This window comes from Cryptomeria japonica, chromosome 8, assembly GCF_030272615.1.
Source record: "Cryptomeria japonica chromosome 8, Sugi_1.0, whole genome shotgun sequence".
NCBI lineage: Eukaryota > Viridiplantae > Streptophyta > Pinopsida > Cupressales > Cupressaceae > Cryptomeria > Cryptomeria japonica.
In genome coordinates, this window is record NC_081412.1 from 102,777,775 (window position 1) to 102,797,602 (window position 19,828).

General features: G+C 36.8%; 1 protein-coding gene across 1 annotated transcript in view; it reads left to right on the forward strand.

The window, feature by feature from the left end:
* Positions 1–3,389: 3,389 nt before the first annotated feature.
* LOC131062461 (allantoate deiminase 2) overlaps positions 3,390–19,828 on the forward strand; it is a 163,474-nt gene continuing 147,035 nt past the window's right edge. The window contains exons 1-2 of the mRNA XM_057996124.2: positions 3,390–4,015; positions 6,734–6,825. Of these exons, the coding sequence (XP_057852107.2) occupies positions 3,853–4,015; positions 6,734–6,825 (255 nt within the window). The 5' untranslated portion in view covers positions 3,390–3,852. The remainder of the gene's footprint in view (positions 4,016–6,733; positions 6,826–19,828) is intronic.

Below are 19,828 nucleotides of genomic sequence, written 5' to 3' on the forward strand. Positions count from 1 at the left end.
GGTTATAAAGAAGGCAACCCATCAAGTGGAGGACGTAGTAGATATTGCTACTAAAGCACAATACTACAGTCTCAAATAATCCCAAATAAAGACATCAGTGACATGAATGGATATAGTAAGATAAAGGAAGGCCTTGAGCAAGTCACTTTTAAACCACAATTAGTACAAAGATACAACAGTTATACCCAACTTCATCATCAAGAGTCAACTACTATTGTGCCTTGACTAAGTGAGGAAAAGAGATAAATAAAGATGTAAGGTAGATACAATGACTACCAAAAGCTCTTATAGAAGACCTTAGTGTGCAATCCTATACACAGGTTATGGCAAGGTTTTCAGCCTATCAAAACTAGCCATCATGTTTGGAGGGTACAGTCCAGGGCAAGAAGTATAGTGGTATTAAGGAATGGTGATACATAGGTTCAAGAATAGTGAATGCTGCAGGCAAAATGATCAGAGAGAAGAGCTAAATATAATTTTTTTACTTTACAAGTATCTTCCCTGTAGAAATCTTCAACAAATTGACAGTAGCAATAGCAATATGGAGGGTTTCAAGCTTCAAAACCTTCAGCGAATCCTAACCATGGCAGCCCTCCTCTCACAAGCAGAGAAAAACAAAATGAAATGCTTTCATTCCTTTTGGTTAGGGTTTTAAAACCCTAAAGGAACTTGATAGGAGAGATGCGTTTACTTTTGCTTTTATTTTTTTTAAAAAACAAAACCTTATTCTCATTTTTTATGCCATGAATGCCTTTTTTGTTTTTGTAATTCTTTTTAAGTGTTTGTTAAACACTTATAAAGAGGTCGTCAAGAGGCTCTTTTAGGGTTACTTTTGTAAACTCCTTATTCTATGCATTTGACTTCAAAGTTGTAAAATTTTATTAAGGTGATGAGATAAATCATTTTAATAAATGTTACTTGTGAATGCTAAATAGGATACATTGTTATTTTTTTAAAGCACGAGTCTCATAGAAAGCCTAGCTAAGCTTTAGTGCTTCTACTTGCATCTAGGAGGCAATTGAGATGATTGACAAACATGTGGAGATAAAATAGGTGAACTGAAGTCTTAGTGGGTTGGGTTTCAGTCAAGGAGAGTTTTGAGGGGGTCAACTACCTGATTCATGCAGTTACATCCTTGATTTTGGGGGGTTTCTTGTTGCATTCGACCCCAAGGAGTTGTTTTCAGTTTGGCAACTTTTTTTGCAGTTTGAGGGGAGTTATCTTTTAGTTAGGTCCTTGATTTGAGGAAGGGCTTGGAGGTCATTCATTTTTTGGAGCAAAAATTCAAAATTTGAATTTTGGAGGTGGATTGTATAAGTCATTCTTTCTCACTCATTATTATCTAGTCCTGAGTTTGGAGACGTGTAGCAACAGAGATTTTCATTAACTTTGTAACTCATTTTCTTATGAGTTTTCCAGATATGTAATGCAGAAAACTCCTTATTTTCAATATAGAAGCTGAGTTTCCTTCTTGATATTTTTTGTCTAAGTGTTATGTTTGTAAGAATTTTGATTAAAATATTGTGATTCTTTTATAGAATCCTTCATTTTATCTTAGTTTCTTCATATGCTTAGGACAAAAGGTACATGTTATAGTGCAAGTTTCTAATTGTGTAACTTATTCTATTGCATCAAAATTGTGAGAACTTCATTGTTCTCCTTTTTATGAACATTAGAAAATTGAGCTTTCATGAAAATCATTTTTGCAAACATGTGTATTTAAGTTGTGTGATAGAAATAGCTTCATTATATGAATATTTTGTGAGTTTGTAGGCAGGTTGCAGGTCATTTATCCATTGGTGCATCACTTAAGCAGTAGTATTGTTGATTTTATGCATATCCTCTTATCCCTTTTCTTAGAAATTAAGTTAGTTTTAGGTGATCTAAAGGGAGACGACCTATAATCCGGAGGTCTACTCTCATAATAGGATACCCACAACCTGAGAGTAGTCCCATGTTTCTCGGGATTGCAGGTTTTTCATGCTTACATCGGGTGCAAATCCCCGTGACAACAATAAGACAATGTGAAACAAGATTGCAATATGAACTTAAACTCAAAGTTATTGCAAACCTAAAGCTAAAGATTAACCATTAACACATTGATTGTAGAATCAAAACAAAAATAAGAAAACCATTGCACATGAAACACCATATTTATGTAGAGAAACACTTTTAGGAAAAAACTCCACCACAGAAAGAGAGGCAAGTATATTACTAATCCAATGAAGAATATAACAACAATACACTTCTTTGTAGACCTCTACAAAACTTGACAACACTCTCTTACCTTGCAAATTAAACAAGACCGAATGAAGAATTCTAACTCAAGGCACCAATTTATAAGAGTTTGTGAGGATGAATACCACTATGGTATCACCAAACAATAGACATCAAAACCACCTCGAAAAACTCACACTCACCTCCCAAAATAGCCTCTTATAGATGCTCTTACAATTGTCATAAGATATCTCTCATGCATGTGCACTTGTGTAAGGATTGTGTCATAAATATTGTCATAGCAATAATGACTATCATAATTGTCATATATTCTCTACAACTCCTAACAAGTGTCCAAACACCTCAAAATAGAATATTCCAAGAGGGCCACCTAGCTATTTTGTCATTTTCCTAGAGGACAAATAGTAAAATTAACTTTGCCTTTACATAGTCTCTTTCACCACCGATGGTTAAACAATTTAACCTTTTAAGGATAAATTACAAATGACATTATAAAAATAATAATAAATTAAAAGATTTACAAGACTAATAGCACCTAAATCCTAAAATATATAACCCTCTATGAAACTTTTCAAAAAATGTATTTTAGAATCACTTTTTAAATAATAAACCTTTTTGCTTCATAAAAATGACTTTCAATTAAAAATTTACCTTTATAAATAATTAATATAAATTATCTTTTTTCAATAAATTAATGTTTAATTATTTAATTATTACATAAATGATTTTTCACACAAAATATATAAATAATCCAAAAGTGAATTCTGAATCTGCCAACTGAAAAATTCATTAAAAAATCAACTGAATAAAAATCAATATTTTCCATAAAAGAATATTCCTCCAAAAAAAATTGGGATACACCTAAAATGACAACACTACGGAGAAGAAAGCACAAAGAGATTCATCCTAATCCCTTTAACATAATGCCAATATTATAACTCTTTCCTGAAAAGGATGGCAATCTAAGAAAAAAGCTACAAACCCTAGTAAACCTCTAAAAACAGGAATAAAAAAAACATTAAAAAAACGGCCAACAAAATCTAATCGATCAACATCACTATAAAAAATAATATTGGGATTCCGTTGTGCAAGCTGCCATTTAGTGAGATGCAGAGAATAAAGCATGGCCCTACATCCGCTGTTCACATGGCACTCCATGTTCCAGGTGGCAATCAGAGTTCCGTATAAATTTAATCGGATGCCTCTGAAGAGACAGAGTTCCGTATAAAATTACTCTGGTCGAAATCATTGCTTGGAAAGAAATTCTGGATCCTGCATTCCCAAAAATGCTTTACCGTCGCCCTCCATCCGATGTGTCACTTATCTATTGGTATTCATGTGACACTAGGAATTGCGTATAAAATTAGTCTGGGCAAGAACATGAATTTAGAAAGAAAATCTGGAGTCTCTTGCATACGTGTAAAGTAAGCAAAATGCTTTGAAATACTAATAACAGAAATGGGCACCATGAGAGAGGGGTGGTTCTGTGAAATAATTTGATGGAATCCAGGCCCACACGTGATTCCACGAATCAAATTTAGATCGCTAAAGTTCTTTTGTCATTTCCTCGGATTCTGATGAACATTATGAGATTAGTTCTTGTTCACCATTGTAATGCATGCCGAGAATTTGGAAGCTTGTTCATGCAAAATCTTGAGGCTGTGCATGCATCATCGACTAAATAACAATAAGAGCTTTGCTGCAATGGGGCGTTCGTTGCCTGTTGTCCTATATCTTCTGTCGTTTGCAGTCATCATAGCTGCAATTTCTCTCCCTGGTATCTATTCTTCATAGCTATGGTGGCTTTGGAAATATTTTTTGTTTAGGAACTGAGAAGCTGTGGGTTTTATTTATTCAACGTGATTTTACATTCGTGGGTTTCTGGTCATGTTTGAAATTTTTACAATAAATGTTCCATTCACTTGCTTATTCTGTTTGAATTCATGGGTGATTGTGATAATTTTACAGAGGCTGGTAGTGTTCGAGTGGGTAATGATTTTCAGGGAATTAAAAAATAGGGGAAGTTAGTTTGAACCAGGGAGTAATAACTTATAAGTTTAATACAGAATTAGGGTGATGCTACCTTGATGTTTTTGGTTTATGTTTTTTATTCTGAGAGAAAGGACGTAGTTGGGTTATATTCAAATCATTTACTTGAAACTCTAAATCCACAGCAAAATATCAAACCAGGGTCTTGGGTGTGATATTTACCATTTAATTATTTATTGTAGTCTTCTCAACATGGCTAGCAAAGGGCACGCTAGTATGGAAATTTAACTCGGTATCATTTTACTTGTAAATGTTAATTAGGGGTCTAACGTTATTTTTGAAAAATATCTGCAAACAAGAGCGTTCTTTCATCTGTTGTAAATGCTAGTCCACAGAAAACATGCCAATGTGGGGAATTGGATTTTCTCGCAAATGTAAATCCATACTAAAAGGCCAAACTGGGTATTCTGCGAGGCACTTATACTCTATTTAATTTATTGTAGCCAATCCAGGAGTAAAACAAATCTGATGGGAATTGAACTTGAATTATTTACTGGTAAATTTAAATCCACATCAAAAGGCCAAAGTTTAAACACCTTCTTGAGGTACTTCTGAGACTGGCAGGTTGTTAACTTGTTTACATAATCAATACCAAAACAATGCATAAATCAACATTGGGTTGGGTGATATGTTCATTTTGTTAGAATATCCAATGAAATCCTCTTATGTCATCATAAAAAATGGACGAGTGGGAGAGCTCCTATGGGCTCTATTCAGACTTGATTAAATCCTTGGGGATTCTTCCCGCCATCATGTGTAATACCCATGCCAGCGGGATTGCTTGGCCTCCATGCATCAACTTCTCCTGTTGGAGAATTTATAGTCTGCAAGCGGAACAGAGTGTCCTAGTGAGACAGGTTGGTGTCTAACCTGAGCCTCACCCGCCAAAACCAAGTCCATTCTCATAAACATTTGTGCTCAATTGTTCAACTTGTTTAATATCGTAAGCTGGATTTTGTCAAGGGCTAGTCTCCATCAACATACCATCAATCTGAGGGGCCCGAGTCTGGCATCTTTCAATGTTTTTAGCAGGATTTTTTCCTGATATGTTTGATTTTAACTCTGTAAAATAGGGTAATGAAAAAACTAGATTGCTGTTGGAGAGTACTAGACAATCGTCAAGTCATCAAATTGTAATTGGGAATTGACTTGTGCATTGCAATATGCTTTTTATGATTAAAATGGTACCAATTTTTTACTCTAGATTTTGTCTTAAAGAAGACTTTGCCTTTGACTGTACCGGTCTTCAGTCTGACCGGCACGGAAATGGTCTGCACTTAAATTGAGATAAAACTTCACCAATATTACATATAAGTGACTGGCCAAAACACATTTGATTACAATCTCAATCTCACTGGCATTATGCTCTACAGCAAAGTGTGCCGGGTTGTTCTTATGTGGATGTCAAGAATGCCCATACATATTCAACCTTTTTTATAAACAGTATTTATATTTGAAAAAATGACTCTTGCGGTATGTCAGAAATAGCATTAATTGCAAATGATGCTTACTCGTAATAAAATTAACAGGAGAATGAGATGATGTGAAGTTAGACGTCAAAAACTTTATATAGGAAAAACTTTAAAAGTGTATATGCAAGGGACTAACAAGTGTTCTTCCAAAATTGGAATGAAAATTCTGTAACACAGTGGTGGTGTAATGGATATGCACTACAATAAAAAAAATATAAGCAGTGTGATTGAAGTGTGTGATCCAAGTTTTGATATTATTGTCTCTAGATGGAAAGAGAATGGAAGGCCTCTGGCCCAGCGCTAGTTGAAAATTGCACAGTTATGTGGAAAGAAACTGGAAAGAATCCAGCCAAATACTAGTTGTAAAGATCACAGGAGAAAAATTCAAGGTTATAACAAATGTTAAATATTCTTATGAATTTACTCAAGGAGATCTTGTTCCAGGCAACAAATAGTAAGCAAATAATGGAGGAGTCAGGTGCTAAAGGCCAAGAAGAGTAGGACATGGGCATGTCTCAAACGATTAAGTTAACATATAAGAGGAACTGGAGAAGCACAGACTGATGATATGAAGCTAATTATGGCAGATCAAATGGCTGAACCACATGAATATTAAGTATACATGAAGACAGAAACAGTTGAATTCATTTCGTAGATGGCCTGAGTGATTCAATATTTTAGTTGGACAAGTGATTAGAATATCAGTAGACACTTAAAATTTCATGATGTTTTCTTTGTGCATGTCACTAGGGGTTGAATGATGTTTAAGGACTATTTAATTTGATTGGATAATTCAATATTTTAGTTGGGTAAGAGATTAGAATAACAGTATATACTTAAAATTCATGATTTTTTTTCCCTACATGACACTAGGGTTCAAATGATGTTTAAGGACTATTTAGTTTGATTGAACGCTAGTAATGTTCTATTTTGGAGGAGAACAGCTAATATATTATATACATTATTTCTTGCAGAATGGAACAATCAAGAAACAGGGCTCAAAATAGATTTATTTTCACCCATTCTAAGGGATGAAGCAGTGTTAAGAATAAATCAATTGGGGAAGGTATGTTTGTTTCACTCCATAATCCAGTTTGTCGAGTAGGCATTACTCTATGATTTTATGCTTTTTGTCTTCTTAAATAACAGTTCTCTACATTTGTTTGTTTGTGCAATTGGTCATTTTTTTAGGCTTGCCATATTAATGATTTGTGCCACTCTGGCAATTTTTGCTCTTACAAGTTTTATAAATATTCAGGTACCTTTTTTTAATACATATTAATATGCACCTTCATTTACTAAAAAAGGAAAATAAGATAGGACTGTTTCCTTCATTTCAAGATTCAACGAGTTAGGGAAAGTGCATTGGATTACGCTACTACATGCATTCTAATTTCTATCCCATGCAAGTGTCAAAACTGAAGCTACCCAAAGCATTTTCATGTTTAAAGGGTTATGTGTATACATACAACAATGTTCCTTTTCTTCATTGGATTTGAATCCAAAGCAACACCCTCGAGTTCAAGCTTCCAAACCACCTTATGCCTAGGATTGGGATGCACAAGCTTGACCATTTTGGACAGCAAAACTCTATCCTAAGAAATGCTGCAAATTCATGGCCTGAAGGATGTTTCGAATGGATTTATAAATTATTTTTTGTGCTCTATTAGGTTTGTAGAGTTACAAGTCCATGTCAATACTTTATATTAATGATAGTGTTGTTATTTCAAGGTTAATTATATTGTTAAATACATTAAGTTGTAACTCAGATGGATAAATAAGGACGTAACAATGCTATAAGTATAGATCCAAAATATGGATAATTAGTTATTACCTTAACGAAGGTCTGATTGGAGTAGAATATAGAGAACACTCCAGTAACTAGAACTACCTGTGAACAGACATGTAGGCAGAGAGATTAACCCAAAGTGTGGAAAATATGTTTCACGTATAAGTGGCTGCCATCAAACCTCATAAGAAGGAAGGATCCCTTTCTCTTGATTAAGTACTTTGCCATATGTAAGACCTCTTTCTCGTTCCAGATGATTTGAACATACAAAATTATGAAAGGAAAAACCCAATTCCCTCTATTGTTTTTTGTGAAAGATGTAGGAGGAATTAAATGAATGTGAAAAGAATACAGAGCCAGTTCACACTAACTCTAAATTGTGTAAACACTGGCATCATCCTTCATGATCCTTTGAGGTCAGGAACAAAGTCTAGGTAAGGGTTGAGTCAAATAGTTCCCTCTCTTTAGACAGGTATGCAAATCTCTTGCCTAGATAGTATTGACTGTTTCTATTACAGAAGTAGCTTTTGGTTATAAGTAATGCCGTTACCAAGAAATTTTAACAAACTTGCAATTGTTTCAATTTTTACACACCGACATTTCATCAAACACAAGGTAGAACATAGGAATTCCTAAATTTACTGATTATGAACAGCTGTAACTAACAATTAATATCATAGGCATTCTGACAAACAATTGTCATGCATTCATTTTACAATTAAATGGTCACTCAAATCTCAGAGAACAATATTGAATTGCTGATGCCTGTATTTCTGATTAAAATATACATACAATTTCAAGGCTGATACCACACAGCATGCTGATATCAAGTCAGAAATACATAATATTAAAATTAGAATTGATCTCTTGACCTTTAAGCTATAGCTTGTAAAGCTATGTCGATGCTGGTCTGAGTACAGACACTTCTAAGAATGCAGGTATAATTGTAGTAACTATTTGTGCCCTCAAGTTCTGAACAGCACTGGTATGTGTAGATATTCTGCCCTCTATTACAGCAGTAATAAATTCCTTATATCTCCCAAATTGATGCCAGCAATTAAATTGTTAAAGTGGAGATTTTCACAAACTCTACATAAGAAATGACTTCCTTCCAAAACCCCACGATATCACCACACTCTCCTTGCTTCCCTTCTAATACTTGCTAAAACTTTATCTTAAGGGTGGTGGCCAGCTTGAAAGTCTCTAAAGACAAGGATAAAGGCATCGATTCCTTATTCCTTCTTAAATCTCAATCACCTCTCTTCAAAGATATATGGTACGCCTTATTCTACTTAGTGTAGTGGTATGGCCAACTTGCCTTGCCAATCATACCATAAATGGTACGGCAGGTTTAGGTCAGCAGTATATGAATATTTTATGATTGTTCATAGCTAGGGTTTGACCCTTTCACAAATAAAATTTCATGATATCTTTCACTTCAAAATATCACAATTATTTTTTATAAAATATCTTCAAAATCTTATTTGCTTGAAAATCTAAAACGATTTCTTCATTTCAAGTTTCTGCAAACAGATATGAGGCTGGATATATAACACTGCTCAACACAAACTTCAAACATTTAGCTCTTTAGTGAATCCTGTATGAATTCCCCTCTGCATTGGCTAGGAATAAATCCGTCCCCAAAACCAATATCCACCTTAGAGTTTTCCTCCTGAAAAAATACCAACAAAGAGTAATTGTCTCCTCACAACCTCCTTTTATAACCCCCTCAGTAACGTTCTAGAAATTATAAAGTTTTACTTCATTAAGTGACCTTTGTTTTAAAATTTACTTTTTTCAAAGCCTTAAGTCACTTAATGTCTCCTTTTTAAATAATTAAATATAAGTTGTCTTTTAATACTTATTTTTTGACAACTTAAACATTTAATTATTTGTCACACATCCACCCAGGTTATTGAAAATATTAAAATAGCCCAAATGTGAATTTTGACTACATGAACATACCTTACATTTTGAGGATATCAATTTTTATAAAAATTAGTGCTTTCCAAAAATAGCAATCTTCTCCAAGAAATGTGGGGAGCTCCTTAAATGTTGAAATTGCATCCGGAAAGTACCATTGGACCCATCTTGATCTCCTGAGGTCACTGCCACTATTAGAATTCCTTTCTGGAAAAGTAGGAACTTTCCAAGGAAGTTGGAGTTTCCAAAGATGTTAGAATAGGCCAGCAAAGGGGACATTACATTATAGTAGCTATCTCATTCGTTAATATGTAATCAATGGTCCATTTATCCCACAAAAGGCTCTATTGTGCTTTACTAATGTTCTGCCTACTTATGTGGATGTTTGGGAAATTAAACTAGTGTGCACCGTACTTGCCATCATGGATGATAGGTTGAAGAAGATTTTCAGAAAAGAGATCAGAGACTATTTCATTGAGAGTACAAGGAAATTCAAATTTACGATCTTCATACTTTTAAACACCATTACGGTCACTTTCTTTTATGTGCAATACTAATTTTGTTGCATTGTGGTGTTCGGATCTTGATGCAAGATTCAGTGTTGCCCAGGACCTGCAATCTCTATCATTTTTATAAAATGCATTTTTCTTCTGTCTTGCTTAGGTTCTTTTTGTCCCTGATTTAAGATTGGCTTATTCCCAGCAAATTAATTTGCAAAATTTGGATCAAACTCTGTAGAATGTTTAGATCTGACATTGCAGGTTTCTTTACTGGACCCATCGTCAAGGTCTATCTCTTGCAATGTTACTAAACTATTTTCAAGGTCTGGTAGTTGATTGTTTGCTTTCCCTCGTACCATCTTTTGACCCTATTGGCTTGTTCATTTGAGAAGTATCTCTTATGCTTGCTTAATCAATTGACCCTACTGGAGATTTGTTTTTCCTTCTAATTCTTGTGGTTGCTTCCTCACATAGTTTAGCTTTCTAACATTTCTGATATCTACTTGGTTCTATGGTTTTCTTTCAATAATTTTCAAATTGGACTTTAGCTTCACAGCTCTTACTTTGTTCTTTGACCCATTTGGTTTGTATTGGGTAATTGTTGATGTGTCTTTTGTACACGACCAAACACAGAATAAAATACCTAAAGGTACCTTATCCTCTCTTGAATAAAGCTTCCCCGAATGCTGAAGATCTCGCAGAAGGATCAATCGGAGTAGCTTCAAGGTCCTGATTGTAGGTTCTCTATGTGTGGATAAGCTCTTACGGTATGATGTGATTTTGCTGGAATCACAAGGGGACTTACATTCGATGACCTGAGCGTCTGATTTGCTTTGGATATCACTGGAACGTGGGTCTTCACTGATCCTTGATTTTTTCAAAAAGGGAAAAGGATAAGGGTTGGTGAAGGATCTAATTCTAACACTAAGAATGTAGGAGTAATGGATGACCTTTGATGAAACTTTAACTAAGTCTTGCTTTGACATGCTAGGATCATCTCCACAAGGTTAGTGCGATCTTCTAAGGAAAGCTTTATGATGTTCAGATCACCGCTACAAGCATAGACATCGTCAGGTTGATGCATATCAATGAAGAAGCGATAATTGAAGTTAAGCTTAAGTTGAATGATTCCAGTTGACTACACAAGGCAAGTTTGCAATCAACAAACTGCTAGTAGTATGGATATACAAATTTCACCATTGATCATACAAATTTCTTCCATTCATCTAATAACATGAAATTAAATTTGAGAAGTATAGAGACCATGCAAATTGTAGAATCGACACATAGAATTCACCATTCTTCAATGAAGTTTACATGTCTTTTGCAACAATCTCTTGGCAACAATCTTTGCCTTCTCTTTCTACTCTACTCTAAAATGCTATCTACTATTGAGCTACTAATTATTGACTATCTCTCTTTTGCTAACTCCTAACTATTCTTTGACTATTAACCCTTACAAATGAGGAGCCAAGGCTTTATATAGAGAGCCCTTTGTAAACAGACGACTCTGATTGACTTTGAATCAATGGCTAGAATTACAAGATAGAAACCCTAATGGGGGTCTGTTATAACAAACTTCCCTAGCCAATGAGAAAATTACATTCAATATGTGAGAACCAATAGGAAACAAGGGTAGGTGCCTCGAAGTTTGTGCTGTCCCCGATAAATCAGGTACATTGAATCTGGACATGCTGAGGTGCACCAATCTGACTGGAGGAGCTGTGACTGGGATGCCACCTTGTTTGACGCTTGTGTCTTGGTTGATCCTCCTCTGTCCTTGATGTGATGAATGATATACCTCCTTGACTCCCATGTGCTTGATGAGGCTTCCTTACTGTCAAGTCTTCTTTCTCCGGTAGCATACCTTGCTTTGAAGTGTTGGCGAAGGTCATTCTTCTCTGTCATCATGTGGTTCCTTTATGTGGTAGAATGAGGTCTTGAGGCTAGCTTGTAATTCCTTGAACATTTGAAGTCTTCCAACGCTTTAGAAGCACCTTGAGTCCTCCTCCATGCCTTTGAAGTGTCCTTGATAATGATGGGACTGGAATAGGTCGTCCTTGTCCTGGCTTGGTCTTCTTTCATCTACTAAACAAACCAAAAGATGATTAAGGACACATAATAAATTCATTCTAACATAGCATTTTCTACCTTAAATCATCAACAAGAAGACATCAAAATGAAGCTTGCTCAAAATCCTCTCCAGGGACAGGCCCTATTAGAATTTCGCTCAGGACCCTTAGGAAGGGTCAGGAGTGAAATTTGCATTTTAGCTCAAATTTCATCATCTCCTTGCTTTGAACTTCTCTTGACCTTTGAATCGCTTTCTCCTGAAGACATGATTGATTTGACCCCCAAAAAGAGGATTTTGCTTTGGACCTTGGCCAAGGACAGGACCTATAGGGGATTTCGCTTTAGACCCTTTGGAAGGATCAGGAGCGAAATTTGCATTCTAGGACAAAATCTTCACATTTTGTGACCACAACTTGTTCAAATGCATGCCTAGAGATGTTTCTAATCTCAATCAACACTAGGTTTGATGCAAAATTGGAACAAAATAGAGTTTTTAAGGATTTTGTCCTGGACCCTTTGGAAGGGCCAGGAGCGAAATTCTTGACTAAGCTCATATTCCATCATTTCTCCACTCCAAAATGCCTCCCAAGACAAGCACATCCTAGCCTTCTCTCCACCAAAGCCTAGGAATCCACCACTTGACCTTCATCATGAGCAAATTAGGTGAAATTGAGAATTTCGTTCTAGACCCTTTGGAAGGGTCAGGAGCGAAATTCCTGACTTGCTTGTTTTCCTTCACCAAGGTCTATCCTTTTCACTCTCTATACTTGGACTCTCATCTTTGGATCCCTCTCCCATGCATGCAACACTTGTTTGACCCTCAAAATAGCTAGAAAGGAGAATTTCGCTAAAAATCATGGCCAGGGATAGGACCTATTTAAGATTTCACTTTGGACCCTTTGGAAGGGTTAAGAACGAAACCCTAGTTTAAGCTCAAAATCTTGATCATTGGTGGCCACAATCAATTCAAAGGCATGCCTAGGGGTCCTTCCAAGCTCAATCTACCTTGATCCACACTTAGCTTGACACAAAAATGGAAGGAAAAGAGGGATTTTGGGAATTTCGCTCTGGACCCTTTGGAAGGGTCAGGAGCGAAATTCTAGTTTTGAGCTTGACTCTTCATTCCTTCAACTCCAATCCACCTCAAAAGGCAAGGACACATCACTCTACTCCCATCCATGCCATAAAAAACCAAGGATTTGACCTTCTCCAAGGGAAAATAGGTGTCCTTCAAGAATTTCGCTCTGGACCCTTTGGAAGGGTCAGGAGCGAAATTCTAGTTTTAGCTCAATTCCTTCATGTTTGGTGATCATAAGCAACTCAAAGCCATGCCTAAGGACATCTTCAATCTTGATCCACACTTGGCTAGACATAAAATTGAGAGGAAAAGGTAGATTTTAGGAATTTCGCTCTGGACCCTTTGGAAGGGTCAGAAGCGAAGTTCAAGATTGAGGCTTGATTCTTCATTCCCTTCGCCCTCATTCACTTCCTAAGGCAAAACATGTTGATTTACTTCCAAATACTCCCAAGGAACTAAGATCTTGGTCCAAACGAGGAAGAAATGGGTGTGTTCTTGGAATTTCGCTCTGGACCCTTTAGAAGGGTCAGCAGCGAACTTCTTGACTAAGGTTGATTTCACACTCCATTGCTTCTCTTTGCCTTCAAGCTTGATCAAACTCACTTCTCACAATAATCAAATCCATCTGCCATCCTTTTAGCCCAAAACAAGGTCGTTTTCATCATTTTAGGCAAGATAGGGGGTCAAACTGAGGATTTCGCTCTGGACCTAGGCCAAGGACAAGACCTGTAGGGAATTTCACTCTAGACCCTTTGGAAGGGTCAGGAGTGAAATTCTCCTTTTGGGTTGATTTCTACCACTTCATCGCCTCAAACCTCTTCTCAAAGGCAAATATGCATCAAAGCCTCCTCAACCATGCCTCAAAAATCCAAAACTTGGCCATATCAAAGAGCAAAATAGAGGAAAAGTGAATTTCGCTCTGGACCGTTTGGAAGGGTCAAGAGCGAAATTCTCATTTTAGGCTCATTTTCACCTTTTTCCTCCCTTCTTTGGCTTGGATATAACTTATTAGGCATCTCCTGATCATCCTCCAGTCCAAGTTAGCACTCACTTCAAGGTTTTGTGATGAAAAAAGGGTCTCATATGAATTTCGCTCTGGACCCTTTGGAAGGGTCAGGAGCGAAATTCCTCCTTATGCTCAAATCCTGATTTCATTTTCATATTTCTTCACTCTAAATAAGTGTTTTGCCCTCAATAATGTCTGGGAATGAGTTAGTTCTAAGTTTGGATCAAAGTAGAATGTCCTATAGAGGAATTCGCTCTGGACCCTTTGGAAGGGTCAAGAGCGAAATTGAAATCCGCTTTGGACCCTTCCAAAGGGTTAGGAGCGAAATTTGATATTTTGGTCTCTCCGTCAGGATTCATATATGGAATATAACATTTAAGTATAAGTGATCACTTATACTTTAAGTTATATTCCATATATATTGTCAGGATGTTTGAGAGTGGTTTCAGACCTCCAGGAGTTATAATGCAAAATCTAGTTTTTGGAGGATTCTTCAATTTTCCAGACTTAGTCAAATTTCAGGATCAGGATGACATTCTAGACTTCATCACTCACCAATTTGACCTAACTCAGATCTTCAAAGATGATATTCACTCACCAAGCTTCATTGACCTCCTGAAACTCAAACAAGACACTATTAGCAACAAGAGCAAAACTAGGCCTAAGGGAGACTTTCAAAGAAACCCTAACCTGGAGCACCTGTTGACTCCCCGTGGCTCAAGCAGAGCCCGCCATCCTAGTGATCCCCTGGCGACACTCAAAATGCAAAGGCTACGAGACAAAACCCTAAAAACCTAGAAAGCAAACCCCAGAAAGCAAAAAAAAAGTAGGGGTCCCCATTTGCAATGGGGCGATGTGTGAATATGTCACAACAGTAATACAACCAATGCTTTGGTGTAATTTTGCATTTTCTTACATTTATAAGCTCCGAGTTTCAGAATATTTAAACCTTACTATAGAATTTGCATATAAGGTTGTAAAATATAACAGTGAACAAATAGACATGACACCTTGTCAATGGAATCCATTGCCTTTCTTCCATTCTTTCATTAACTAAAATCAACTTCCCTTTGCCAATTACAATCATGTATATGTTATCTTGGAGGGATGAAAACATTCAGTCTCCTGCCAAAGCCATGGGGATAGGGCAAGGTATAACTATAGACAACACTAAATCTATTTTTAGATAGCCTTCCCTTGATCTTCATATCTGTCTTCCCATTAGACTCAGGCTGGCTAATTTGGGACTTCATCCACTTGTCATGTCTTTCTATCCTTCATCTATAAAGTTAATGTTTGGATAGAAAAGATTACGTGAAATTTAAGATTGAGATTGACTCTTTAGCATATTTATCAAAGATCCAAGGGCTACTCAAAAGCTGTTACGATTCATAGGGTGATACATTAGAGACAGGGATAAAAGATTCACTATTCCAATGGTGGTTGCAAACCCATAGAAAATGGATATACTTGGATTTATTACTAAGCCAGAAGTAGAAAAGATAACTTTCCAATGATCCAGAGAAGAAAGATACGTTGATCTTATGGTAGATTTACTGCAGACTTATGAGAAAAGGATATAGTGATCCATTGGTGGATATGTTGATAAATTTAATAGATCCAGAGAAGAAAGATACGTTGATCTTATGGTAGATTTACTTCAGACTTATGAGAAAAGATGATGTCACACTGGAGATTTAATGCAGACACAGGTCAGTAAGATATATGGATCCAGCAATGGTTATAACTTATAATAAAGGCAGATTTATGATGGATCTAGGGAGACATGAAATAATACCTCGTTGTTGGATTTATTATGGGCTAAGTAAAGAAACATTTAATAAATGAATATAAATATTGAGAATAATAAATGCAAGCAGTTTCTATGTTAATGTCTCAGGTACAACACCAAATTTTGAAGAAAAAAATATTAAAAAAGATGGCAAATACCTGAATATGTTTGAGCTTAAAATTACTTGCATATGCCAGCATTCTGGCTATACCACAATTAATGCTTTCGTGCATGTCTTTGCTAGCATTCCATAATCACTAACTGGTCTAGGGATGTCCTTATTAGCTATTTGTATGACCAAGCCATTCGTTTTTCTCCTAAGCCATCAGTTTTAAAAAACCTTCAAAAGCTACTAAATTGTTCTCTACTAGTGTATATGTCCAAAAGAGAGAGGATGATAGAAATTGATGTGTTTACTGGCTTAGATAAATGTAAGATAATCTTTGGAAGCATACAGAGGAAGAGGTAGAAAAATACACATCCAACACTACTAATAGATAAGGCACAAATAAGATAAAAATAGTTATTTATAAAATGTACTTGTAAAACATATTATATCCTTAATATTTTATCAAATATAGGACTTCTGTATATTGTCTGAAATATATTGAGGCAAGTCTACAATATCGAGCCATCTCATATCTTTTGAATTTGCCCTCACTTTAGTATGCATAAATTAAATGTTCCATTTTTTTTAATATTTTTGTACCCAACTGTTTAATTGCTTGTCAGCTTGTGGGTATTGTTAAGAGTTCGTTGTAAGTGGTTATCAATGGTGTGCTCCATTTGGCAACCATTGGGTACTTTATCTAGGGTTCTTTTAGTCAGGGAATGCAGTCTAAATTGGTACATGATCATCATTGGTCTACATTTCAATTGAAAAAAGAACTACCTTGAATAAAAATATCATTGGTCTTTATCTACAGTTATGTAGTTTGTTATGTTACACTCTTTACTAGTGTTATAGTTTGATAGTAAACATTTGGCCCCGTTGCTTACACTATTGACTACACTAAGATCGACAAAATCAATGCTCTTAACCCTAAACTAATGCAGGAGAATATTAGAGCATAGTTGGGGGGGGGATTGTTAACTTAGATTACAACAATAACAAAGGAGGCTGCAAGAAGTAGCTGACAATAGAAATTGATCAATATGAAGTGAAAGTTGAAGTAGAAGTTGAAATTGAAGTGTACATTGGAGTTCTAATCAAGAGTGCATATGTCATAACGTTCGATCGACTATAAATGGCCTATAGTGTATGGAGGAAGAGTGGGTCAAGATCACAAGAAATCTTCCTTTTTTGGAAGAAGCATGTATGGATCTTAAAAACCAATTTTAGTCCAGGGACATAGACTTCTCTATGTGAGAAGTCATCTTGAGACAAAGGTCGAGGACTTCTTCATGGACAAAGAGAGGGAAGTGTATGAAAGCAATTTTCATGTTATCGAATAGAAATTGAGCTAAAATCACTAGGGCAAAGGGTTAGAGTTGAGAAAAGAGAACTTGGGGTTATTGCAAGTGTGTAGATCATTGAAGTCTCTAGAAGAGTCATCATGCGTTTGAGAGCATTGAAATATCCAAATTAGAGCTTCGTGGGGAGAAGATTCCAATCATTGAATTTGCATCAAGAACAAGTCATGGTGACTCCATCAATGAGTCTAAGTGTAGAGAAGTAGAAACTCTAAGTTTACTAGAGATGGATTAGAGATAGTAAGGCATTGCAAGACCTGCAAACCATTTTGAATGCAAAATGGGCGAAGCAATAAAGCATATTGGCTCCAATCATTCCTAGCTACCCCTAGAGGTAACGCAATTGATTGATACCTAAAGATTGAGCCAATTAGTTGAAATACATAAGAGAAATTATGGAAGGATTTCATAGAAGAATTTAGATTACTTTAAGATGACATGAAATTGTTGTCAAAATTTACAACAAAAACAAGTAGTCAAGGGATTGAAAAAAAGATGGTTCATAGAAGGTCTCATTCTTTCATAATAGAAGAAAATGAAAATAGTACCACTTTCATTGTATATAGAAGTGTATAATAGAGGTATGGATATAGAAAGCAAGTACTGTTGGCATTGTGTTGTCATTGATGTCAACCGGTATAGCATAAAGCAGGACAACCGTATGGGAGAATAGTTGATATGTTGTTAGTGCTATCAACCGGTAGTGTGGACAGTGAAGCCACTAGGTAAGCATGTGGGAGTAACCGGTTTACATATCAGTATTGGGAAGAAGGAGATGTTGATGTTGAACAAGCATGATAGAGAAGTGACCGTGAGTGATGAGAACCGGAAAGCGTGTGACCGGTAGAGCTCATTGCAACATGATCTAATGAAGGGTTAGCAGTGCAACCGGTATGGTAGTATGAGGTCAACTAGCAGGACTCCCACCGAGAAAGAGAAGGTTGACAGAGTGTGTGCTGCTTCGGTGAGCAAAGATGACATATGGAAAAGGTACTGGGACATATGTCAAGTTGGAGATGTATCCTATCTTCAGTAAAGTCACATTATTACCAGCAGGTGACATAGACCTCCCTCCATCGGTGCCTAGCTATTGAAGTGCAGTTGTTTATTCCTCCCACCGGTAAATGGTAATAACTTGCTTATCCCACAACATACATGACTTACATCATGACTCTCCGGGATAAGTTAGTCAGAGTAAGCAAAGGCAGGTGATTGGATGCATAGACCGGATGACTAAAGTGAAAGATGAGGAAGCCTCCGGAGGTTGAGATCAGAGATGTGCACCGGATCAGCATGTGAAGACATGACGTGCTACCAGGGCAGAGAAGGAAGAGTTAAGATGGTGAGTTTGCCTCCCTGGCAAACCGGTTGAGAAGAGAACCAGTCAAATGAAGATAAGGCTCTGGAGTTGCACACATGGAGTTACCGGTATGCAGATGGAAAGTGGTGTTGCCACAGATGCATAACAGTTGGAGATGGATGGCATGAAGATATCATGTACATTACCGATATGAAGGCAAAAACTTGTCAATTGGTAAACAAGGCAGCATACAGCCAAGTGAACAGAAAGACAAAAGTGAAGTGCTCTTAGTCTGATGAAGATGCACATGATGAGTCATCCTAGATTGTTGTTGAGGGCCAGCATGGATGATGATAGGGCTGACAAGATCCACCGGCACAAGGAAGGAGAAGGCAAGAAGGTTGACTGGTGGTATGATGCACACACTGGTTGTGTGTAACTTGTCGGTGACCAAGTTGGACTGACTAGGTGAGCTAAGGTGGATGCCGACAAAGGTGCCACGTGGAGTCAAGGTGGTGGACATGCATGCAGCGGTACATGGAGTGTGCACTGACGAGGTTGTTACAGAGTCGGTCGACATTAATTGTAGACCCCGTAAATCATGGGTGGTGTTGCAAAGGTGTGTGGCTCGAGGAAGGTCGAACAAAGGTGATCGATTGGATGCATCGATCAATGCAGAGTGTCCAGGTGCAAAATGAAGTTGGTGATGCAATCTGTAGAACCATTTATGGTGATTGATCTTGAGCCTTGCCGATGGATTGTCCGTGTTTGCTAAGTTTAGCAAACGTTCCTTGGAAGGAAGAAGATATGGTAGGTGATGCCTAATTGCTTGCAGGTTGTTCATCCTCGTGCAAAACGAGATCTGATTGGATCTGATTGACCTCGTGTTTAGTGGAAGAAACCCTTGCGTGCCAAGAGTTTGAAGCTGCATTTTGGCGGGAAAGCTCAGTAATAAGAATGAAGGCAGAAGACCATATTCATTGATGCTGAATGGTGAAGGAGAGTGATCCTGAGCAGAGAAAAGAGGAGATAAGACTGAGGAGAGTCAAGGAACTCAGCATCCGAAGAAAAGAGCTAGCAGGGAAGGTTAACCGGTGAGAGGGTTTAACAGTGGCTTAACCAGCAAGATCAGATA